At 42.0% G+C, this 26209-nt stretch overlaps 1 protein-coding gene across 1 annotated transcript in view; it reads left to right on the top strand.

Annotated features, from left to right (window-relative positions):
* The first annotated feature begins 238 nt into the window (after nucleotides 1-238).
* Nucleotides 239-26209, top strand: part of Ttc27 (tetratricopeptide repeat domain 27) — a 125108-nt gene continuing 99137 nt past the window's right edge. The window contains exons 1-7 of the mRNA XM_027426079.2: nucleotides 239-526; nucleotides 1612-1789; nucleotides 5018-5147; nucleotides 8478-8618; nucleotides 11955-12057; nucleotides 21488-21652; nucleotides 24787-24920. Coding sequence (XP_027281880.1) covers nucleotides 427-526; nucleotides 1612-1789; nucleotides 5018-5147; nucleotides 8478-8618; nucleotides 11955-12057; nucleotides 21488-21652; nucleotides 24787-24920 — 951 coding nt within the window. The 5' untranslated portion in view covers nucleotides 239-426. The remainder of the gene's footprint in view (nucleotides 527-1611; nucleotides 1790-5017; nucleotides 5148-8477; nucleotides 8619-11954; nucleotides 12058-21487; nucleotides 21653-24786; nucleotides 24921-26209) is intronic.

The following is a 26209-nucleotide window of genomic DNA, read 5'->3' as shown; positions in this document are numbered from 1 at the left end:
ATCTGTTGGGAGAGAAGGTCCTGTGTATTAACCTCCAAGGACTTGTTTTTACTCATATAGTCGAGGGTTTGCACGCAGAATTTGCTTCCGACCTCTACCTCCCCACCTAGAACCCTGCCGAGTGACTAGGACTCTAATCATTTCCACTGCCCCGACACCGCCCTCTTCCCCCCCCAATCCTATCCTCTGCGCGTGCTCACAACCGAGTCTCCGGTTGGGCGGCTAGGAACGTGGGTGTATTTTCCCAGTATGCCCTGCGTTGCTGTCATGGCTGCCCCCATGTCCCCGTATTCTCACATGGGATGCTAGCCCTGGAGGTTCCTTTACGGTACCTGAGGCCACTAGACGCCGCCGACGTTGGTCCCTCATCCTTTCGCTTCCTCCTCCCTCGTCGGACCCTCGCCGGCCCCCGTTTTGGGTACAGTGATGCCGGGCGTGATGTGGACTCCGGAGCTGGCACTTCTGAGGGGCTTCTCCTCGGAGGCAGAGCGGCTGCTCTGGAAGCAGGAGGGAATCTGTGGCTCAGGTGAGAGAGCTGCACCTTCAGGGAGTTAGGCTAGCACCAGAGCTGTGAACAAGGGATGCCAGCCCGGGGTGCACAGGGGGTATCAGGAAGAAGAAGTTTTGTTTGATTACCTGAGATTTGGTGATCTGGAAAAGTTCCCTATGGACAGACTTGAGCTGTTTTAATTTTTTCCTTAAAGGTTTATTTATTATGTATACAGTGTTCTGCTTGCATGCCAGAAGAGGGCACCAGATCTCATTACAGATGGTTGTGAGCCACCATGTGGTTGCTGGGAGTTGAACTCAGGACCTCTGGAAGAGCAGTCAGTACTCTTAACCTCTGAGCCATCTCGCCAGTCCCTTGAGCTGATTTTTTTTTTTTTCGAGACAGGGTTTCTCTGTGTAGTTTTGGAGCCTGTTCTGGCACTCGCTCTGTAGACCAGGCTGGCCTCGAACTCACAGAGATCCTCCTGCCTCTGCCTCCTGAGTGCTGGGATTAAAGGCGTGCACCACCAACGCCCGGCTTGAGCTGATTTTTTAATGTAGGACTGACAAGTAAAAGAGTTTATCAGGGAAAAAAAATCTCGGTTGTAAAGTTTTGAGGCAGGTATGAGCTGGGTAATATGAGGGAGTCGTGAGATAACCGGTGGGTTTGGAGTGGCCTCCTGGGGGGAGTATATTGAAGGTCGGACCTCAGCAAAGGAAACTTTTCTGTGCCAGTTGGAATCTTTGTGAATTTCCCGAAGAAGGTGATACACTGATCCGATGATGATGATGATGATGATGATGATGATGATGATTGTTATTGTGTGTGATCTCTTATTTCACTGCTCATAGTCATTGTAGGTACCCTGTAATTCTAGGAAAGTTGATGTTGATCCTAGAATGAGAAGGATTTGCTCAACACCTAGTGATTAATGTACAGCCTGCATTCTAAGTTTATGCCTTTTTGCATATTAAAATATTTATGTAATGGGGGCTGGAAGGATGGCTCAGCTGTTAATGGCTAGGCTCACAACCAAAAATATTTATGTAATGTACTGTCATTGACACTTAAATTCTGTTGCTTATTGGATTGATTTTTTTTTTTATTATTTTATATTACAGATATTGGAGTTTTCTTAGATTTGCTGTTAGAAGGGAGCTATGAGGCCATGTTCTTACATTCAGTGACACAAAATATTTTAAATTCAACAATGATGGCTGAAGAAAAGATTGACAGCTACCTGGAGAAGCAGATAGTGAATTTCCTGGATTGCTCTTCAGATTTGGAAGAAACTGAAAGGTAGAATTTTATTTGAATTTCCACAGAGAAACACACTTTTGCAGGAGGCTGGAGAGATGGGATGGTTCAGTGATTAAGAGACCTTACTGCTATTTCAGAGGACCCTGGTTCAATTCCTAGCTACCACTTTGTGGCTCACAATCGTGCAGCTACAATTCCAGGGGATCCAGCACTCTCTTCTGACACCCATGGGCACCAGGCACACATGTAGTGAACAGGCAAACCACTCATATACATCAATAAGTACATAAATTTGAATACTATCACCTTGATACCTTATGACCCTGCTATTTAGCAGTTGTTGATAAACCTGGTGCCAAGTAAAGTATGTAAAATGAAAATTGTATAGGATCAAAATGAAGTTTTGTTTTGTTTTTCATTTTTTGAGACAGGTTATCTCTGTGCAACATCCCTAGTTGTCCTGGAACTCGATCTGTAGGCCAGGCTGGCCTAAAACTCACAAGAGCTCCACCTGCCTTTGCCTCCGAAGGGCTGGGATTAAAGGCGTGCGCCACCACTGCCCAGCTTCAAAATGAATTTTGTATATGAGAATGAGACATGCTTGGTAGTCACTGCTAAACTTCCCAAAGCTTTTTTGATAAATGTTAGCTATAAGCTTCTTTACTTTTATGTTTCTTGTTTTGTTTTGAGACAGAGTCTCACTATATAGCTTTGTCCTAGACCTCACTACGTAGACCAGGCTGCCTCAAACTCACAGAGATTCAGGAGCTTCTCTGCCTACCAAGGGCTGGGATGGAAAAGTGTATTAGGGGAGGCTGCTCATTTTCTTTAATGTGTAGACATACCTTGAATCCTGCTATTTCTAGGTTACTGAGAGATGCTCGCCTTTCCATTTACTATGTTTCAGGTTGTTATCTCTCAAGAGATTAGAGAACTTATGTGTTTATCGTGGCACCCTCAGTTTACTTTTCTTCAATTAGGATACCTGCACACTAGTCAAATCTAAGCCTTCCAGAGGCTTTTCTTTTACAGACCTATGTTTGTTAGTGTACTTTCCCTTCTCACCCATCCATGATTTCTGTCCAAAATTCTTAACTACCTCCAAAATGCCTGTAATTTCATCCTACCCTAATGTTTACAGAATGGTTTCATACAGTTGACCGAGGAATAAACCAACTACCTTGTTAGTCTGTAACAATAGATAAATAAAACATAATACATATTCGTAAATAGTTCACTTGTGAGCGTTACTATTTATTTTTCAAGCTAATATAATTGTTTTATTTTTTTCTAACTTTCAATAGTGTTATTCTTCATTTTGTTACTGTTGTTGTTTGTGACTTTCTTTTGTATTATACATTTGGCCAGGGCCTTGCAATAAACTCCAGGCTGGCCTCAAACACATTATCCTTTTGCTTTAGCTCCTCAAATTTGGGGATTACAGGTGTACACCACCATGCCCACCTCATTTTTTATTGTTTTCTTTTTTCTCACTTACTAGGCACATATTCTACAATTGAGCTGTACTCCTAAGCCTTTTTTATACTTTTTATTTTGAGGCAGGGTCTTACTAAGCTGTCTAGGATGGCTTTGAACTTGTGATCCTCTTGCCTCAGTCTCCTGAGTTGCTAGGCTTCAGTGTAAGACCTGACTTTGTTCTTGATTCTTCTTTGTTGGCTTATGTGTTTGTACTATAGTAAAATTAGACTTGTGGTGCCCATTCATATCCTTCCTCTTCTCCCAAGGCCACATGCATGCACACCAATTCATTATTCATAGGTGGACCAGAATTGTAGTTTGAAAAGAGGCAGTTGGTTTGATCTATTTATTTTAGGGTACACTCTCCAAGAGACTATTTTGATGATGGGGATAGTCTGTGTCTCTTGTGGTCTGTATGGTAGCTACTTTTCATACTGGACTGTTGAGTACTTGAAATATGGAAATTGTGCAGAGAGACTACATTTTACATTTAAGTAAAATTAGATTTACATTTATGTTAAAATTTCTTTAAAGAGATTTATCTATTTTTATTTTATATGTATGGGTCTTTTGCCTATGCCAATGTGTTGTAGAATGTTATTTTATGGTGTATTACTTTTGTTTATGCTCTGGAACATTTGTTTGATGATGCAAAAGATGTGTTTGATTAAATAAAATGCACCTGCAGTCAGGAGGCTGGATCAGCATCTAGCTGACAGGAAAGTTGTAGGGAGGAGCAAGGTGGAGCAACAGTGAAGTGGCAGTTGCTGAATATCCTAGCTTAAAAGGCAGCAACAATTAGAAAAGAAAAACAGTACCAGTGTGCACCATGTTCATACAGTGCACATTGAGGGCAGAAGAGAGCAACAGATGCCCTGGAAATGGAGTTACAGTTGTTAGCAGCCATGTGCATGCAGGAAATAAAACCTGGGTTCTCTGGGAGGGCAGCCAGTGCTCTTTACTTTGGAGCCATTTCTACAGTCCTAGATTAAATTCAATCTAAAAGCTACATGTGGCTAATGGATTTATTGGACATTGAAGATATAAATTGTACTATATTAGGATAGTTTCAACTATTACTTGATGGTTTCTTTTTTCTTTTTTTTCCTCTTTTTTTTTTTTTTTCTCCAGACAGGGTTTCTCTGTGTAGCTGTATATATAGCCCTGGCTGTCCTGGAACTTTATCTGTAGACCAGAGATCCGCCTGCCTTTGCCTCCTGAGTGCTGGGATTAAAGGTATGCACCACCACCGCCCAGCCTCCGTGTTTTTTTTTTGTTTTTTTTCTTAATACTGAAATTAAGTAACATGTACGCAAGCATATGGTTGTATGGTTGTTGATACTTGTTTATTTTCTGTGCTGGTTGGTTTCTGTCAACCTGACATAAACCTAGATATATCTGGGAACAGGGGATCTTAACTGAGAAAACACCTCCATAAGATTTGCCTAACTAACCAAGTCTGTAGGGCATTAATGATGTAGGCGGGCCCAGCTCACCATGGCCACCCTGGGAAGATAGTCCTGAGTGGTTTTTGAAAGCAGGCTGAGGAAAACCATGTAGAGCAAGCAAGTAAGCAGTATTCCTTCATGGCCTCTGCTTCAGGTCCTACCTTCATGTTGCTGTCTTGAGTTCTTTTTTTCGTAGATCTCACTGATGGAGTGTGACCTGAGGACTATAAGCTGAAGTAAACTTTTACCTCCCTAACTTGCTTTTGGTGGTATTTTTTTTTTTTTTTTTTTAATCACAGCATAGAAACCCTAACTAAGCATTTACCCTTCTTGTTTTTAGACAGCAGCTGGTATTCCTACTTGGTGTGAGCAGCTTGCAGCTCTTTGTTCAGGGTAACTGGACTGGGCCTCTTGTGGACTTGCACCCTCAGGATTTCTTGCCACCTGTTCTGCTTGAGCAGTTTAGTGAGGTATGCTTCTTGGAAATGTTATATATAGTTTGTTTCTTTTTTTTTTTTTTTTCTTAAATGTGATTCTTTTCAAACAAGTGTTTGTGAATTGGAGTTAACAGTGGGTGGGAAAGAGATAGCTTTGTGTTTTGCACAAACTACCAAGAATGCCTGTTCACTGATCTTCTGACCTCCACACATGTGCTGTGGCATTTGCATTGAGCTCACAGATGCACATATCATAACACAGGTACATTACAGGCATTCACATTTGCATGCATATACACAAAGAGTATGTCTCCCTTGTAATCAGCACCTCATTGAGAGAGTAGACATGATCATTGCCACAGAGCAGAGCTTCTGATCATTTTCCTTAGATCTTGATCCCTGTCTTCAGTTGTGGTTACATGGGCCTGGGGCTGGTGAGGCCCTTTCAGCTCTTTTCTTGTGGGTTTGCAGCCTCCTCTGTTTGCCTGTTGAGTTATACTAACAGTTGTATCCTCTTTTCTACTTGATTGTTCTGGGAATTGAACCCATGGCTCAGCGTGTTAGGCAAATACTACCACTGAGTTAAACTCCCATCTTGATACTATCTTTTGTTGTGCTCAATAAGCCTGGACATACTGCATTGGAAGACTACTTTGGAAGACACCATGTGCATGCGAGAGCATCTTCTGACTCCCACTTTCCTGAAGCACTGGCAATAGTACCTTGCTGATCATTCTGTGCTTTTCTTCATGATAGCTGTGTGTGGCTCCTTAGGAATCATACTGTTTAGTGTTGCCTGGTTATAAGTAAATGAAGCAGTGTATGGATTATTTTTTTGACTTCTGTTATTCAGTGATATGTTTGAGATTATACTTATTATTTGAGAATTTTTGAGATTTGAGATTTTGATATTTGAGATTATTGAGACAGGCTCTCACTATATAGACATGGCTAGTCTGGAACTCACTATGTAGATCAGGCTGACCTTGAACTCATAGAGAGTGTCCTGTCTGCTTCCCAAGTACTAGGATTAAAGGTGTTGTCACTACACCTGTGTAGCACAAAGACTTAAAAACTCAAGAGACCGATATTGGGGTTCAAGCTGAAGATCAGAAAAGCAAAGCAGCCAGCCACTAGAGAGTTCTTACCTCTCCCAAGGGTCCAACCAAAGAGGTGATCCACTGAACTTCAGACTGCACTGAGCTCCTGCCTTAATGTCTCTCTAATGCTGGGATGAAAGGTGTGAGCTCTGTTTCTCTTTTAGACAGATTCACTCTCTTGTAGCCCAGAGTGGCCTTGAACTCACAGAGATCCACTGTCTTTGGAGTGCTGGGATTAAAGATGTGGCTGACACTGCCTGTCCTTTATGGCTAACTAGTGGCTTAGTGTGTGTGTAGCTAACTAGTGGCTTAGCTCTGCACTCTGAATTTCAGGCAAGTTTTATTTGTTATATTACAGATGAAATGTCACTGCCCACCTGGCCTTGTTTTTTTTAAAGAACTTTGAATATGTGTTTATGTATGTGAATGAGGCTTCAGTGTACAAATGGACATCAGAAGACAACCTTGAGTGTTAGTCCTTGCCTCTCACCTTGTGTGAGAAGAGATCTTCTGTGGTTTGTGCTGTGTGTCCCAGGCTAGCTGACCTTTGAACTTCCCAGAGTTCTCCTGTCTCTACTTCCTTTCTCTCTGTAGGAATGCTGGAATTACAGATGCTTGCTACTACACTGAGCTTTCCATGGATTCTGGGATCCAAACTCAGGTCATCTGTCTTGTTCTGCAAGTGCTTTACCTGCTAGGTGGTCTCCCTAGCTGGATTAACTTTGCCCTGGGGGGCCAGTGCTTCAGTACTTTTTCTGCTGTCGTTTGCCTTTGTTGATTTATGCTTAAATATTTGCAAATATGCTTTGCTCATATAGTTACCAAAGCAAAGTTAATTTCCCTGCTTTTATCTATGATCTTGGCTTTTGTAGAGCTGTTTTCCAGCCATTCTTTGGAGCTAAGCAGCCCCAAGGAAAACACTGGAAGGTCTCCATCACATGGGAAGACTGTCCCTCACACTGGAAGGCCATCCTGCACATGGGAAGGCTGCTTCTCACACTAGAAAGCTGTCCCTTATACTGGAAGATCACCCTTCACACTGGAAGGCTACCCTCACATCATCTGGCTTTATATATTTGGCTCAGACTTCCAGATGTTACATTTTCCACAATGTGCTGATGAATGTATATTTTCTGTATCTTATGCTCCCTTGCCTGCGGAATTATTGTTGGTTTTTCTTTTATACTTTGCTCCATCTATTTTTATTAATATATAATAATAATATAAGTAATTCTCTTAAAAATGGGCCATTCCCTCCTGCTCTGGAAGTACAGTTAGAACCCTGCTGTGAAGTCTGTGTTGTGTGTATAGGGCTGAGATCTGTGGATAGCATTTTCCACATGGTGATCTAGGGTAAGAAGAGGAAGAGAACCTACCTTTAACATGACCATTCATTCAGTCAGTCAATCGGTCACTGTTTGTCCCTTGTTAGTTCCACTGAAGAATAGGCATGGAACTGGCCCCAATGTGAGCTGCTATCAGGACAATGATATCATGGCTGTCTTGTCTAATTTTTGTTGCCCTGTTAAACTGCTTGCTTGTTACTTGTATCTGGAGGTTTTAGATAGAAGACAGAGAGAACAGAACATATTTCTCATCTCAAAGTGAGTGGGGTGATTCTTCCTCTTAGAGGCATGTCTCATATCTTCCTGCACTTCACTTTAGGAAGGACTTTAGGAAGTATGCATTGGTAAACCATAAACTCCAGTCTGATGTGAGCAGCACAGGTTAGCTGCCTGAGTTCCTGTTTGATCTGAGGAGCCTAGGGTAGCCAGCTGAGCCCAGTCTGGTTTGAGGAGCACAGGTTAGGCAGTTACTTTCCGGTGGTTCTTTCACTTTCACTTTCACGTTCACCTTTTTTTTTTTTCATGTTTTTTTGCTGAGTTGCTCAGGCTGGTGTTGATTCAGAACTCCCGGGCTCAAGCCATCTTCCTGCATCAGTCTCCTAGAGAGCTGAGACTACTTTCATGCACCATCATTCCTGTCTTGACTTTTATGAATCTGTTTCTCACTTTCTTTAACATTTTGATTGGATTCCTGTTCCTTTGAATTTAGAGCATTTGTGTGGCTGCCTGACTGGGCAGAATGTGTTTGTAGATCTCTAGTGACATTAGCAAGGTTATAGTCACTTCTGGTATCTGGTGCTATGTAATTATTGAATGCTCTCATTTCTAAGCTGAATTAATTGAAATATCTGTATGTTATTATTGCATATAACAGTGAATATTTTGTTAAATTGTGTAACTTTACACACCTTTTTCAGGTCAAAGGACTGGATGCTGTTATTCTGGGCCTGCTCATTCTAGATGGTGAATCCATCTACAGCCTGACCTCAAAGCCCATACTGCTGTTAATAGCACGCATTATTCTAGTGAACATCAGACATAAATTAACAGCTCTCCAGGTAAGGCCAGGAAAGGCTCTGTGAGCATTCCATACAGGCCCCTCTTGTGCCCTTAGACATTTAGACATCAGACTGATGCTGCCTGTGTCTCAATAGATTTTGTTTTTTTGTATCTTCTTGGAGAGAGACTTAATTTAAAAGACTCATGAAATAAGGAAAAATATTTTCTTTTCTTGTGAAATTAATCTTGTGTAAAATGAGATTGTATTGATCCTCTTTAGTAGGGTAGAGAAAGAGGGAGAAGAGTCACCGATGGTTCTTAGCCACCATATGGGTGGTGAGAATCAAACACAGGTCCCCTGGAAGAGCAGCTAGTTCTCTTAATCTTGGAGCCCTTTTGCTACCTTTTAGCAGCATGATGAATATTTACAATACCCCCTCTTTTTAGAGATTTTGTTTTTAATTATGTGTATGTGTGTGTCTCTTTGTGGGTTGCAGGTGAGTGCACATGCCAGAGGAGGCTAGAGGTCTTGATTCCCTTTGCAGTGGGGTTACAGGTGGGTGTGAGCCACCTGATAAGGGAACTAGGAACCAAGCTTGAGGGCGGGCTCCAAGAGAGTGGCAAACACTCTTAAGTGATGCACCATCCCTTTAGCCCTTGTGTGATTGCTTACTGATGTTGTTAAGACTGTGGCTGTCTTAAAAGAGGCAGCAACACACTTAGTAAGTCAATTTAAAGTTATTTCAGCGATGAAGAGCAATCCCAGGGCCTCATGCCTGTTAGGCAAGCTCTGCCCATCAGTTAGACACCAGCCTCAGTTTAAATTGACTTTTGAGTGAATCCGATTCTTAAAGAAATGTATTCTGGTGTTTACTGTGATATTTGTGGATGCTTATCAAAGACACACACTCCCCTTCCCCCACCATGTCTGCTTAGTCTATAGAATGGAATTAACATGTACTTGCTGAGTAAGTCCCAGCTTTAAAATCAGGCCACAGTTCTCTTGCTGTCTCTCCTCAGCTGTGTGAGCTTGGGCCAGCTGATCTTTAACTTGCCTGGCATGGTGAGACACTAGGATCAGAGCCCAGTACTGGGGAAAATAAAGGAGGAACACTCAAACAGAATAAGTTCCTTTTTGACTGTTTTACTGACCCTGCCATGGGGAAGGCTTTTGACTAGTACAACTTTTCAAGTTAGTCTGTACTGACTGTGGTGAGTGCCTGACAGGAAGCAAGGCCGGGCAAATACAACCAGCCTTGGTATTTCCCAGCAGAGCTGAAGGGACAATTCCTCCCTATTCTAGCCGTTCACTTCAGAGGTAAAATCACAGAACCCATCTTAAAGAGTTCAGCACCTTAGGTCATATGTTTTCTTAACAGCTCAGTTCTTTTGACCGGAGACGAGTCTGGGAAGGGAAAGAGTGAGCTGCCAGGCCTGACTCATTGTCCTGTCGGCAGAGAAGGGGAGGAGGTAGTGAAATGTAAACTGACTCCACTAGCCTCTGAGACCAGAAAAGGAGCAAAGTGAGGGAGCACCTCGGGGAATTCAGCTAAAATAAAATGATTTGAAACTTCCTTCCTCTTAGATAATCCTGCTTTCCTTCCATGGACTGACTAGCAATTAAAAAGGATTTCATTGCAAAGTCAGAAATTCATTTGTAGCTTCAGTTATTCGAGTTGTGTGTAGCCGATTAGAAGGGGACCCTTCCCTGTTTCTGTGGTACTGAGGATTGAACCTAGGGCCTGGGATGTGCTAGGCAGGTACTTTCTCTACCAATGAGCTGTTCCTCCAGCCCTGTCTCTAAGTTGCTCAGACTGGCCTTGCATTCACTTAGATGCCCAGGCAGGCCTTGAACTTTGTTCCTTCTGTTTCAGTTTCCTAAGAGTCTCCATAGTCCTTGCTGCACCAAGACTGTGAGAAAGGCACTCCTTAATCAAATGAGATGTTAAATTCAAGTAAAAAATGCTTTTGATAACTAGGCATGATCTACTAGTAGCTATTACTACTGAAAAATAAAAATTAGTTTCTTACACAGTCATATAATATAATTCAGGCTCACAGTTATTTTTTATTTTTTGAGATGAGACCACAGGGTAGCTGAGACTGACTTGAGATTGTGATTCTCAGCTTCCCTTTCCTGAGTGCTGAGCTAGTGGGTAAGAGCCATCTACTGCCTAACTTAAATTTAGATGGCTCAGCATGTACTCAGGCTTGATATTTTATCAACCCCTTTAAAATATGTATTATGACTTGCACAGGTACACTAATAAAAACAGGAATACATACAGAAGAATATATTTTAAAATTTTGTTATGGCCTTTTCTAGAGGAAGACAGGATTGAGCAGTAAAAGAATGTGTGTGTGTGTGTGTGTGTGTGTGTAGAGGCTAGGCTAGAGGTCAGTGTTAAGTATCTGCCTTCATTGCTCTCCATTAAATTTTTGTTTTTGCTTTTGAGACAGGGTCTCTCTATGTAGCCCTGGCTGTTCTGGATCTCACCATGTAGATCATGCTGGCCTGGAACTCAGAGATTCGGTTGTCTCTACCCCCTCAGTGTTGAGGGTGCAGATGTGTATTGCTTATACTATTACAGCTCTTGTTCTGTTTCTTTTCTTTTTTTCTTCTCCCTCCCTTCCTCCCTCCCTCTCTCTCTCCCTCCCTCCTTCCCTCCCTCATCTATGTCACCTATCGTGTGTGTGTGTGTGTGTGTGTGTGTGTGTGTGTGTGTGTGTGTGTGTGTCTGTGTGTCTGTGTGTTTGTTTGTGTCTGTGTGTGCGTGCGTGCGTGCATGCGTGCACGCGTGCACACATTGTGAGTCATGGAGTCCAGAGGAGAATGGCACATGTCTTCTTGTACTGCCTCATTCCCTCAGGATGGGTCTCACTGACTCTGAAGCTGTTTCTGCTAGGTCCACTGGTGAGTTCCTGAGATCCTCCCATCTCATCACAAGTTCTGAGTCATAGTCTCCTGTGTTTTATGTGGGTGATGGTGATTAGAATCTCAGGTCCTTATGTCTGTGCAGCAACTGCTCTTACCTGCTGAGCTTTCTCCCTGGCCCTTGCTCTCTTTGTTGATGAGGAAGAAGCAGCAGGAGTGAATTAAAGAAAAAGCTGCTGGGTGCTCAGTTAAGTTGTGCTTGGGTTGTGAAGGGAGTGGAGTTGCCACGGCAGAGCAGGGGGCTTTAGTCATTTAGATGATAAATCTGAAGCAACTTCAGAAAAGAGTGAATGGAGACATGACAGTAGGTTTTGAGCCTGTTGAGAGCATAGCATGGCTGATTAAGCTTATCTAGGAATGAATTTTACTGAGTGTGAAGATATTCCAGGAATTAGTCTTGTTAGTGTAAGGTGTTTGTCCTAAGTGCCTTACTTTCAGCTTCAATGGTGCTTTTTTCTAGAGCTTGCCGTGGTGGACTTTGAGATATGTGAATATTCACCAGCAGTTGCTTGAGGAGCGCTCGCCTCAGCTTTTTGCTCTTGCTGAAAACTGTATTGATGAAGGTATGTAGCAGACTTAAAGATATTTATTTATTATTATACATGTGTGCAAACATATGCATGTGAAGGTTAGAGGACAGCTTTGGAAACAAACTCTTTGTGGTTGTTGTTTCCAGACAGGGTCTCTGTAGCTCTGATAGTCCTGGAACTTGTTCTCTAGATCAGACCGGCCTCGAACTCAGAGATCACCTGCCTCTGTCTCCCGAGTGCTGGGACTAAAGGCCTGCACCACTAACCACCCAGGTTGGAATAGACATTCTTATTCCACTTTTGTGGAAGCTGGGACTCAAACAAAGGCTGCCAGGCTCCCACAGTGAGCACCTACTTAAGAGTAGTACCTAGACTGAAGTAGGTGATGCCTTTGGATAACCTGTAATGACAGCAGCACATTTAACAGATTTGGGGCAGATGTAGTGGTGCTGACCTTTGGTGATAACCATCTTCCATCTCTGTAAAGATTCCTGAGTTACTTGATTCGTGGAAGTTAGGGGAAGATGGGTCCTACATTAATGTGTGACCTTTAAATCTTCTCAGTAGTACTGCTTAGGTGTGACATTCTCTTCAGAATGGAGATTGAGATGGAGCTTGGAAAAAATGAGGACATGCTACCTGGTTATCAGGCAGTGTGTTGTCTTCCAGTTTTAGCAAGTAAAAACTATGTAAACTTGGTCTTTCCCAGTTTATGCCATCATATGATTTGGAAATGAAGTGAGGTTATTCTGTAAAAGAACAGTGCAAGGTCACACACAGCCTTGTAGTTCATGAGGCTGGGCAAGGTTTTGAAAGCCAGGGATGCATTGATGTCATTGACTGTTTTCCCAGAGGACAAGGAAAGCATTTGAAACAAAATTCTGTGAGCCCTGTCCACTATTTAATCTTATAAAATGGCAGTTGCATTGTATCCCAAAGGCTATTATATAATTTCTTACAGTTCACTATGCTTTTGTGGAAAATTGGTTGTTGGAATGTTGTTTTTTGTTTTTAAAGGAAACCTAATTTGGTGTAGTTTTTATAAAGTTACATTTATTCCCCTTCCATTTTGTCCTGTATTACACACACCTGTATTTATTGCCAAGTCTTTACCATATCTTCATGACTAATCTTTGTAAGGAATACCCTTTTTGGGGGGTGGTGGTGGGGAACTGCAATCCTTTTTAAAAGGTTAGAACCATATGGTATATTTTAGAGGGAATTAATTTTTTTCTAGAAGTTAAAAAATCAGTTCAGAAGCAGGAATGATTAATGAGATAATTGGAAATCTGATTCTAGGTGACTCACCCCTGTGACCTGTGTGTTTCTGCAGTGGACTCAAGTACATCATTTACTTTGCCCTGCAACCAAGAATTTTTTTTTTTTAAATAGTGCAAAATCTCTCCACTTTATTTTTTCTATTTTTTTAAAAATTAGAAACAATCTTATTTTATATTTCAATCCCAGTTCCCTCTCCCTTCCATCCTCCCATACCTCCCATCAACCCCCATCCCATCCCTCTTCTGCTCCATAGAAAGCGTGAAGCCTTCCACGGGGGATCATTAAGTCTGTCACATGCAACCAAGAATTTTTATGCTGCTCTTGTCCTAGGCTTTTTCTTTTAGGCCACCAACCAGCTCCCAAATCATGACACCAAGACTTACTAGTTAGTTTTGAATGCTCAGCCTAGCTTAGGCTCATTTCTGGCTAGCTCTTTTAACTTAAATTAACCTGTTTTTCTTTATCTACCTTTTGCCTCAGGGCTTATTACTTTTCTTGCTTCTGTATATCTTACTTTCATTGCTTCTCTGTGGCTGGCTGGCTGGCATCTGCCTGGCTTCTTGCCCTGGGTGTGTCCCTTATCCTCTCCTCCTCCTATCATTCCTTTCTCTCTCGAGCCTACATTTCTCCTTCTATTTATTCTCTCTGCCTGCCAGCCTTGCCTAGCCCTCTTCTGCCTAGCTATTGGCCATTCAGCTTTTTATTAGACCAATCAGGTGCCTTAGGCAGGCAAAGTGAAACAAATGCAACACATTTTTTCATAATTAAACAAATGCTACATAAGCAAAGATAACCCATCTTTACACAGTTAAAGTGATATTGTGCAGCATAAAAAATGTAACACATACTTGCCTAGTTAAAATAATATTTCACAACATGCCCTTCTTGGACATTTTTCACTGTATCTAGTCATAAATTGATGGGTTGACATAATTAGACATTTTAGCTATGTCTAAATTATTCTGTTTTTTTTTTTTTTTTTTTTTTTTTTTTTTTTTTTTTTTTGGTTTTTCAAGACAGGGTTTCTCTGTGGCTTTGGAGGCTGTCCTGGAACTAGCTCTTGTAGACCAGGCTGGTCTCGAACTCACAGAGATCCGCCTGCCTCTGCCTCCCGAGTGCTGGGATTAAAGGCGTGCGCCACCAACTCCCAGCTGTCTAAGTTATTCTGTAATATAGTAAGTAATTTTATTTAAAATATATTTAATTCTGGGATCTGACCCAAATGTTGACCAGTTAGTTACAACTAACTGAGATAGTGTTCAGTGTCCTGAGGAGGCTATTATATTTGAAATATTGCCATTGAAGGATCACCAAATGTTGGCAGGATTTTTTTCAGCCCTTGGGTGGGACATATGCAAAGGCTTTTGTGAACAGCTACAATTGTGTTACTCTTGTCCAGGAATGCTATGTCACTGAAATAGAGCCTATCACAGTTATGAAAGGAGTAGGTGAGAATCTTGAGAAATATGTTCCTCAGCACAGCATGGGGCATCCTTTGGGATGTTATACTAAATGGAAGCACAGTTCTATAGAGACCACTTATGGGCCCACAGCAGTTTGTTTTTGGATCAGATACTGAAAATACATTGCATGTAATTCATGAGGTGGAATATTGCAATTTGATGATGAACTCATGAAGTCACTTTCTAAGAAGAAACAGGTGAAAATATTTTGTGAGCAAGTTCTGTAGTGTTTTCTCCTAGCAGGCAAAGACTGATGTATTCAGTGATTAACATTTTTTTTTTTTTTTTATAATTTGGGGTGTGTTATTAAATATACCATTTTAACACAGCATTAAAAATATCTCATGGGGAGAGATTTTGCTTTTAGCTCATGTTTCTGAAATTTTGTCCAGAAGGTCATGAATATGAATTTTCACAGAGAACTTGCATTAAAATAATAAATATATGTCTATTGGGTCATCATGTTCCTCTTTTATTTAAGCCTGAGTATTCCAGAGAAATCTTTTCACAGTTGACTTAGTGTCTTCTATTGTATACATTTCTAGCTGGCTCTTTGTTAGTTCTTCCCCAAGGATTCCAAATCTATATCCCTTTCCATACCTGTACCAATTATCCTTGTCTGAAATCTTTGGTTTGGAAAGGTCGTGTAGAGCTACCTTGTCCAGCTAACTCATTTGACAGGGTCAAGACTCAGGGAAGTTGTTTCAGCAGCAGAATGATGGCCTGGCCTTCCCAGCTTCAAACACTCTCTCTGTTCTCGCTGCTTTTCTCCAAGAAAATTCTGGTCCAGATTTTAGTAGCCAGTAATATAATATAGCTAACATTTCTCTCTGCACACCACACCAAGTACAGCTCCAAGTTTTTAGCCATGTTAGTTAAGGTCTTTCTTAGAACTCTGAGGTAGAGCTGAGGGTCATTTAGCAGTGGATATAAAATAAGTGGATTTAAAAAGAAAATTAAAGATGGGATCTTACATTGTAGTTCAGATGGCCTCAAGCTTACTGTGTAGATCAGGCGTCCCAGAACCTGGGTTGACTTCTGATTAGGTCATCTGTTGTGTTGGGGGTTCTCATTTTGCAGTTAGGAATATTTCTTTTTCTTTTAATTTTTTTAAACATTCACTTATTCATTATTCATTATGTGTGTAAATGTGCATACCATGATATGCATGAAGTGTTTATGTTATTATTCTTTATCAATAAAAACTCGGGAGTCAGTTATGGGGGTAAGAACCTGAATGATCAGAGAAGCATTGGAGAAGTGACCAGTGACTCCCTCCTTCTCTCTTTCTCTCCCTCCCTCCATTCTCTCTTTCCCTCCCCTCCCCTTCTTCTCTTTTTCTCTCCCCCGTCCTCCCTCCCTCCCTCTCCCCTCTCTGTCTGTACTCTCTCTCTCTAGTTCCTCAATCTAAAAGGGCTGAGACCCCCTCTAAGCCCTGCCCCATTACTTCCTGTGACTCTGTCTGTCTTCAAAACCTCTGTGGTTAATTTTGGTTGGCTAGTAGCTAGCTCTGTCTTCTGATTCAAAACAGTATTGGCAGTCTTGGGAGTGTCAGAAAGTGATCAAAATATCACACAACACATGTATGTGGAGGTCAGAGGACAACTTGAGATAGTTCTTGTGAGTTTCTTGGGTCATCAGGTTGTTAGGCTTGGTGACAAGTGCCTCTGCCCTGAACCATTTCAGCTGGTTGAGATATATTTCAAATTTCTTTCCTGTGTACTGTTTGTAAATCTGCATCTCAGTGCAGAGTAGAGCACATCTGCAGACATTTGTTGTTTCTTCATGCTTTAATGTGTGAGATTTGGCTTCTGTGAGAAGACAGTGGTGTCTGCCTTTGGGATACATCACTTCTCTATCTCTGATATTTTCTCTTGGAAGTTTTATTTATTTATTTTTAAAGATTTATTTATTTATTTGTTATGTATATAGTGTTCTGTCTGCATGTATCCCTGCAGGTCAGAAGAGGGCACCAGATCTCTTTACAGATGGTTGTGAGCCACCATGTGGTTGCTGGGAATTGAACTCAGGATCTATGGAAGAGCAGCCAGTGATCTTAACCTCTGAGCCATCTCTCCAGCCCCTCTTGGAAGTTTTATACCTTGCCAGTAACTTAACTAACATCACACAGATTTCCCTATGAGTAGTTTTATTTATTTATTCATTCCCCTTTTCCATTTTTTGTTTTGCACCAGTAGTTTCAAATAGTCTGAGCCCTCTTGAAAGCTGTTACTTAAAGAAGCCACCTTCCCACTGGCTAGACCTGACATGTGTGCTCTTTTTGCAAGTTTGGAACTGCAGTGGGTGTTGTGGTCTTCCACCTTTTCTTTTTTGGGATGGGGATTATGATGACAACAGATTATGATGATGACAGTGTTTGTCTGAAGTGTGTGTGTGTGTGTGTGTGTGTGTGTGTGTGTGTGTTTGTGAATAAAACTCAAAAGTCAAATGGTTTAGCAGTTACCCCACTTGAACAAAGATACCTTGGTGATTAACTCCCCTTTCCTTTACTTGGAAATATTTTTCCAGTCCTCTTCTAGAACCAGTAGTTGACAGGGTTTGGGACAGTGCCATCATGCAACCTTTCTGTTGTCTTCTTGTCCTTATTGCTGGGCTTGGGGAGGCAGCTGGCCTATCTTCTCCCCTTTACATTGTTAAGATTGTCTTTTGTGTGTCTGTGGTTCTGCAGTCTGCTCATGGTCACACTCTGGTTTGCTTTTCACTTCTCTTATTAGGGATTTATTGGGTTCTGATTCTGAGTTTTGATGTCTTTCTCCATTTCTGGAAAAGTCTTAGCTGTTAGCTCTTTACCTATTTTTGATGCACTGTCTGCTCTTTCCTAATATCAGGCATGTCATGTATCCCATGTGCCTCTTCACCAGACCTTAGTTCTTTTTGTCGTCGTTTCTCTTTATTTTCTCAAGTTATATTTGTAGAAGTTCATTTGGATCTGGCTTCCATCTCTCTGTTCTGCCCATTTCATTTTGAAATTGAAGAAAATTCTGCACTTTTGATCAGCTCCTTGTTTTGCTTTTCCAGCTAATATTTTATTTTTTGCATGTGTATGTGAGCATGGTGTGTGTATGTCTACATGTTTGCATGTGCATGTGAGTGTGGTGTGTGCATGTCTACATGTCTGCATGTGAGCATGGCATGTGTATGTCTACATGTGTGCATGTGCATGTGAGTGTGGCGTGTGTATGTCTACATATGTGCATGGGAGCGTGGTATGTGTATGTCTATATGTTTGCATGTGTATGTGAGCATGTGTGTGTATGTCTACATCTGCATGTGAGTGTGTGTGTGTATGTCTACATGTTTGCATGTGCATGAGAGCGTGTGTGTCTACATGGGTGCATGTGAGTGTGGCATGTGTATGTCTACATGTGTGCATGTGCATGTGTGCATGGCGTGTGTATGTCTACATGTGTGCATGTGCATGCACATTGGGAACTGAGGTTGTTGATGTGTTTTCCCTTCTGGTCTCTCAGGCTCATGCAGAGCTCACTAGCCAGCTTGCTCCTAGAATGCCAGCTCTACTTCCCATACACTGGGGTTACAGGTTGGTTTGGACATGGCTTGGGTTCTCTAACTAAGGGTGGTGGCTAGGCAGTGAAGAAACAGACACAGGCACAGGTGATCATGTGGAAGTTTTCCAGCTCTGTAAATGTCTGCACTAACAGGCTTGTCTGGCAGACTTGCCCATCTGTGCTTGAAAGGAGTGAGAATTGGGGAAAGAAATAGACAAGAAACAGAAGATAGAGTTGGGAGGGCATCCAGTGAATACTCCAAGTTCTTATATACCCCAGTCAAAAGTGGGGAAGGAAAGACTTCCTTACCATGATACAAGGAACAAACAAATGTAATTACCTCAATACTCAAAACATGAAGTAACCTCACCCTCAAATATCCTGTTGTTTAGGCAAGACATACAGTAGCCATGCCTTATGCCAAACATCCTGTTATCTAGGCAAGACATACAGCAGCTACACCTTAGGCCAAACATCCTCTGGTCTAACCTTGAAGGAGCAATGATAGGCTTGAACTATGACCTTAAGTCAAGATGAAATGGAGCCAATTCTGTGGGCCTCCACATGTAATCAGAATCTCAGCCTATATTAGGTACAGAACAGGGGGAAGGTAAACAAATCTCTGTGGGTGCCCAGTCTCAGGCTGTAAACACCCAGGAGGGGCAAGTTGCTGGTCTTTGCACACACTAATAGTACATTGCACAAACTGATTCTCTGACTCCCACTGAGAGCTTTGCTGCCCCTCTTGAGCCTGACCCATATGGCTAACAGCTTTGACAATTGTCCCATGGGCCTGAGGCCTTTGACTGGACATGGCTGTACCCATGCCGACAATGGGTCAGGATCTCACTCACTCAGGGCTTCTCAACTCCCTACACTAGCTTAGCATTTTATATGGTTGCTAGGGATCTGGGCTCTTCTCCGTCCCATGTCTGGTTCATTTCTGTAATTCCTTGTTTGTATTTTGTAACTTTTTATTTTGTTTCTTGAAGCCTATTAAACATTTTGGGTGTGTGGTAATCTGTTTCACTAATTTTGCTAGGGTCACCAAAGGTTACATGTCTGACAGTAATGGCTAGACACTCAGGAATGGTGGGAGAAGAAAATTAAAGAAGAGAGCAAGCAGGGTGATGAGGGCCAGCCTCTCCAGGGTTTGGTTTGCATGAATGAATGTCCCGAGGTGCTTTCTAACTGAGATCTTCTGTTTGGATGCCCTGCCTCCTGAGGTTCCTGACTCACTTGCTTTATCTCCCTCCAGAGAATCTCCCAGAAGAGCTGGCACTAAGGAGAAAAAAAAAAAAAAATACACTGTTTTGGTTTTTAGACCCACTTTAATTTTGGCTCACAGCAGGTCAAAGGCAGATCTTAGATCTTGTTACTTAGCTGTAAGGACAGCCAGATCTCTAGGTGATGAAATAGCCTGGGTTTCTGTTGCACCACCTCTGTACCTCTGTCCTTTTCCACATATGCCCACTCTTTTGTCCTACAAACTCAGGAGAAGCTTGGATTGCATTCTTGGCTTTGTTGCATAACAGCCGAGATGACCAGTTAGTGAGTGAGCCCTCTGAGCTGTGTTTTGTTTTTCTTTGTGGTGCTGGGACGTGAACTTAGGGTTCCACTGCTAGATTGGTACCCTACCTTGGAGCTCTGCTGAGACAGCCCTGAGCTCAGTGTTCTAATGATTTAAGTGGGGATGTCCTCAAAGGCAGCATTCTGAGAACTTACCACACTTATTGAAAGTGCTAAGTGGAGTAGCTGTTTAGTCAGTGTGACTTCTCTCTCAGCTTGAATGTTGGAAAATCATCACCACTGTTAGGATGTTTGAAGCAGACTTCCCACCCTTTCATTTGGCATTCATTCTTGTCCACTGTTTTGACAAAAGCTGGCAAAGCTATTAATGAAAATAGCTTAAAGAACAGCTTGTCAAGGATGTTGTCGCAGAGAATACGATTTTGGGGTACCGGTTGGATGAATCGGATGAATCCTGCTATATGAGAAGTGTTGAACCCTGATGTGTGTAATAGTATTATGCTCTTTAGTATATATAATCAATTTTGATACTCATTTTATCTCAGATGTTTTGTTGCTAAGTTGTTATTTTCCCTTGTTTATTTTAAAATTTAAAAAATTATGGTGCCTCACGTCTTTAATCCCAGCACTCGGGAGGCAGAGGCAGTCGGATCTCTGTGAGTTTGAGACCAGCCTGGTCTACAGAGCAAGTTCCAGGACAACCTCCAAAGCAATGCAGAGAAATCCTGTCTCAAAAAATTAAAAAAAAATTACATTAACTAATTAGTTTGCATGTTTGCATTGTGTGTGTGTGTGTGTGTGTGTGTGTGTGTGTGTATGAGATACATGTGTAGGAACCTATTTGATACTCAATTTCACACACACATGTATGTTTGCATTAAAGGAGAAAGTCCATGTTTTCTGTGAAATGAACTCAGCTAATCTCCCTTTCTTCAGATTTTCCATGGTGTTTAATTTAAAGGTTGGTTTGGCACTTTGTATCAGCATCTTATGTTCCCATGTTTTTATAGGATAGTTAAGACAGGCACTTGAGGCCGGGCGTTGGTAGTGCATGCCTTTAGTCCCATCACTAGGGAGGCAGAGGCAGGCGGATCTCTGTGAGTTTGAGGCCAGCCTGGTCTGCAAAGCTACACAGAGAAGCCCTTTCTCAAGAAACCTAAATAAATAAATAAACAAATAAATAAATAAATAAATAAATGACAGGTACCTGGGAAGGATGAGTGCTGTGCTGTGAATAGCATCGCCCAGGACTGAGTGTGTGGGTGCAGAAGGCAGTGTATATAAAGTCTCAACTGCACATTTGAAGAGATAAGTGCTCAGAGAATGCTAGCTGTTAACTGCTGTGTATTTGTTTTCTTTTCTTTTTCTTTTTCTTTTTTTTGTTTTCCCCGAGACAGGGTTTCTCTGTGTAGCTTTGGAGCCTATCCTGGCGCTCGCTCTGGAGACCAGGCTGACCTCGAACTCACAGAGATCCGCCTGCCTCTGCCTCCTGAGTGCTGGGATTAAAGTCATGCGCCACCAACGCCTGGCTATATTTGTTTTCTTTATGTAGCTAACATTCTCCAAAACTTTAACTTAAGCCATTCGATGTATACTTTAATATTTTGGGACTCCATTTCATTTATCTTAATTTTTAATATTTCATCTTTTGTCTTATAGTGATGAAAGTAGAGAATTTATTTGAAGGTGATTCAGGTCGACTTTTAGCTATTCAATTCCATCTGGAATGTGCACATGTATTTTTATATTATTATGAATATAAAGAAGCAAAAGACCAATTCAGTACTGCTAAAGACATCAGCAAGTTACAGGTTGATCTGACAGGTAAGACTTTACTTTTCATAGGCAATTGATTTAATTTTACAGTAAAGCTGTTGTGTATGTTGGCAGTTTGTGTTGTATTTTGGCATTTGACTTTTTTGTTCTTGTTGTCCTTTTGTTTGTGAAGCATAGCCTTTATTGATTGAGCTATCTCTCCATTCCTTTATTGCCTGAGCTATTTCTCCATTCTTTTTGCTTAGTTTTTTGGTTATTATTTTTAGTACAACTAGACTGATCACAGGATAAAAAGCCAACTTGTTAGGCTACATTTATAATCTTCCATTTTCCAGACTTTCTTTATGGAGCCCAGGCAGGCCTTGAACTCCTGATACTCTTGTCTTGGTCTCCTCGTGTTGAAATTTGGGATGCCTTACCATATTTGGTCTAGTATTTAATTTCTTAGATCCTACCTATTTTTTTTTTATTTCACAATATATTTAAAAGATTTTATTTGAAGTTTATCCTTTTGAACAAATATGGAGTTACATTTCTTTTTTTAATAGAGTCCATCCCTCATTTTAAGCTAGTTAAGTGTTTGGTAGTAATAGCAGCCAGGTAGTACATACGTGGACTTGGACCATTTGGTTCTGGTATAAACCTCCAGGGACCTTTCCTGACTCCCCAGTTTAATCCCACCCCTGTGCATTGCCCATTCTTGTAAATGCCTCCTGTTGTTTCCACCCTGCTTTTTTACATCCCATATTGTGTTTCTTAGGGACATTTCTTGAGTGTATTTTTAGTGATTGAGAATACTATCAGAGCCTTGCATGGTGGTACACACCTTTACTCCCAGCACTGGGAAAGGAGAGACAGGTGGATCACTGAGTTTGAGGCCAGCCTGGTCTGCAGAATGAATTCCAGGTCAGCCAGGGCTACACAGAGAAACCCTATCTTGAAAAACCAAAATAAAATAAACAAATAAAAATTAAAAAAATAAAAAGAGAGTGTGAGAATACCATCTGAAATATAGTAACATTCAATATTGTAGTGAACAAATGGGGTTCTGAGTGTATGTTGAATGAATGTGTATTATTTGACAAGGGCACAGCCAAGTCAGGGACCAATGCTTCTGCCCTATGGGGGTGGCAAAGTTTTCCCCGGTGAGGCTCAGAGCAATGACAAAGCCTTCCTTGGGTCCTGGTGTGACTGTTGACAGTATGTGCAGAAAAAGTCCACTGGAGCTTTCTCTACCCAGATGTTTATAGCTTGCAGACTGCTCCCCTGCATAGTCTGTGCCTACCTAGAGTAGCTAAGACTGTTCAACTGTATATAATAACTGCACCTCCCTGGTTATCTGTCTACAATAACCCTGCCTTCCTATTTATCTTTCTGTAGTAATCCCACCTCCCTGTTTATATGTGTGTAATGACCCCGCCTCTCTGTGTATCTGTATATAATCACCCTGCCTCCCAACTGTATATAATAAACATGCTGAACATCTGGGAGACTGTGGCTTCTGCATTTTAGAGCCCAGATTGCCTGATCGCAGCTTTTGTGTCCATGTGTCTGTCATTTTCTTTCTTTCTTTTTTTTTTTTAAGACTTTTTATTTATTTATTATGTATACAACATTATTCTGCTTCCATGTACATCTCCACACCCAAAGAGGGCACCAGATCTTACAGATGGTTGTGAGCCACCATGTGGTTGCTGGGAATTGAACTCAGGACCTCTGGAAGAGGTGCTCTTAACCTCTGAGCCATCTCTCCAGCCCCGTCTGTCATTTTCTTTATCCCTCCTCCTCTCCCTCGTTAGGTCAGTCTCTGACGCTGTACAGGTAGGTGTACACTGTATGTGTATGTTGAAAGAGTGAATGAGTTGCAGAAGTTCTCCGAAGGCCACTGTTGTCTCCTCTGTGTGCCATGTGCTGCTGCAGCCCTAACCTATACAGTGTATTTGGCATTCCGTATACATGAACTAATGAGGACAGACACCACTAGCTTAGGGCTCAAACTGAGCATCCCAGGCTATGACACCTGCCTGGCATTCAGTGACTGACACTATTGTCCCCTGCTAGGGGGACATAGGTCTGCTCTCAGCCCCAGTCTTCTGTGCCTCTTATTGAGTCAGTGTTAATTGATAAAATCCTCTAGCCGTACTTCGAATCAAATATGTCTTTATGGGATCTTAGCTTTCTTTTTTTACAGTGTTTGTTTGAGAAAAGCTAATTGATATCTAGTTTATAGTTTTTGGAACAATGCCATGACTAACTTGGAATCTTGTCTGTGTTTGAAAGTATAGTTACATGTAATAAACTTGTGAAGTTCATTTCAGAGATTTTTTTTCAAATATTTTTGTTCTAGGAGACTTTTGGGAGATTATTTAAATATTAATGATATGGTGCTTTGTATATTCAGCTTTAAGTAGTGGCATATTCAATAGCTATTTAAGTTTTTAATTTTTTTTCCTGAAGTTGAGGTGAAGAACTTAAAGTGTACTCTCAAATCAAACGAGACCCAGATTGTTTTTGTTTTTTTTTTTTTCACTCAGCTGTAGACTTAATGTAAAAAGTAAGCTGTTCAGCCACTTCAGTGGCCATCTTGAGCATGCTGTGTGTCCAGGGTCGACAGTGACTCCCAGCTAGAGCCATCTCACTATAGAAAGCAGATTTCTGTAAGCCCACATTTTCCAGAGAGTGCATGTTGAAACTTTGTTTCTCTTCAGAGTGGTCTGAAAATAGCTCTTCTGCAGCATGTTATTTCTGAGACATAAAAGAAAAAATGTTGGTATCACATGAAGCCAGATGGAGCACTAGCCTGGGTCTTACAGCCCTGCTAAGGGCTGGCAAGTGATGACATGTGTTCAACCTCTGTCTTTCCATGTGTATTATTCATACACACACATTATATGTATGCAGTGTGTGTGTGTGTGTGTGTGTGTGTGTGTGTGTGTGTGTGTGTGTGTGTTTGTTTGTGTGTGTGTGATAATTCTAACCATAGTACTTGTAAGTTATTTGTTCAGAAGAGACTAAAAAAATAAGCAGAGATAGGGATTGAGAAGGAATGTAGTGTCAGGAATCCTGGGTTTAAGCCTTGGCCCCATAGTTCCTTGGCTTCAGGAAGTTATTTTTAATATCACTGGGCCCGAAGTTTCTCATATGTGAATGAAGAACACTTTTAGCACTCTGAAAATTTTCAGGAGCTTTGGGAAAAAGGACACGGTTCCAGGAAAACTTCGTGGCACAGCTGATTCTAGATGTCAGGAGAGAAGAGGACATCCCTTCCAGGAGTGAGTTCAGCCCAGCACCCACCCCCCAGGAGTACTTAACCAAGGTAGGTTGGTCTGAGTTATGTAGCTGAATAGCACAATGTCAGCAGGTGACTATCACAGGGACTGAGTGAATAAGAAGACACTGCATGAGAACCCTTGCTAAGTTCTTTGTCCCCATTTTCAGGTGAAAATAATCAGTATTTTTCTTACAAGGTTCTAAGGAAGGAAGGAAGGAAAGAAGGAAGGAAGGTCCTATGCTGGCTTAGAGTTTGAAGGGATACATTTCATCATGGGGGACAGCCGCCACACTGCACCCACAGCCACACTGCACCCACAGCCACACTGCACCCACAGCCACACTGCACCCACAGCCACACTGCACTGCACCCACAGCTACACTGCACCCACAGCCACACTGCACCACACTGCACCCACAGCCGCACTGCACCCACAGCTACACTGCACCCACAGCTACACTGCACCCACAGCCATACTGCACCCACAGCCGCACTGCACCCACAGCTACACTGCACCCACAGCCACACTGCATCCACAGCCACATGGTACCCACAGCCACACTGCACCCACAGCTACACTGCATCCAAGCCACACTGCACCCACAGTCACACTGCACCCACAGCCACACTGCACCCACAGTCAGATAGCACCGGTCCCTTACAGTAGAGCAGTTACGATTTAGCAGTGCTGCTGCATTGCCCCTTGACATATAAAAGACAGACAAGGACACTACCTGCTGCCATATGTTTGTTTTTTGCCTTTTGAAGCAAAGTCTAGCTGTATAACCACGGTTGGCCTTTAGCTCCTGCCCTCCTGCTTTAGCCTCCTAAGTGTTGGTATGCTACAACCCAAGTGGCTTGGGTCCTGGAACCCTGACAAGGGGTGTTGTTGAATGGAGACATACAGACACACATGCAGTACATAAATAGGGTTCAAGTGGGAGTCTGCTACCCCTGTAACCTGGAACTGCAGCGTGTTTGTTAGGCACAGCATGCGGTTGAGGAGTGCTCAGTTTAGTCTGTAGACATCTCTGTAGATGAACAGTCTCGGACTGTGGACATCCAGAAACAGGAAGGAGCAGTTGCTAGTTGCACACACTTGCTTGGACTCTTGAGGAAAGCTTTGCCGTTCCTTCTGGGTCTGGCCCATATTGCTGATTTCCTGTGGGTCTGAGACCTTGGAGCCCGTGGTACATCTGTGCCCATGTCAGCAATACTCAGGACTTCACTCACTCAGGGCCTCCCCTGTCCCTATACTGGGATTGTAGGTATGAGCTGCCACACCTAGCTCTGTGTTAGTCCCTTTACTCTTCTGTGGATATCTTTTCACATTC

Source organism: Cricetulus griseus, chromosome 7, assembly GCF_003668045.3.
Source record: "Cricetulus griseus strain 17A/GY chromosome 7, alternate assembly CriGri-PICRH-1.0, whole genome shotgun sequence".
Lineage (NCBI taxonomy): Eukaryota > Metazoa > Chordata > Mammalia > Rodentia > Cricetidae > Cricetulus > Cricetulus griseus.
This window is presented reverse-complemented; position numbering and strand designations above follow the sequence as displayed.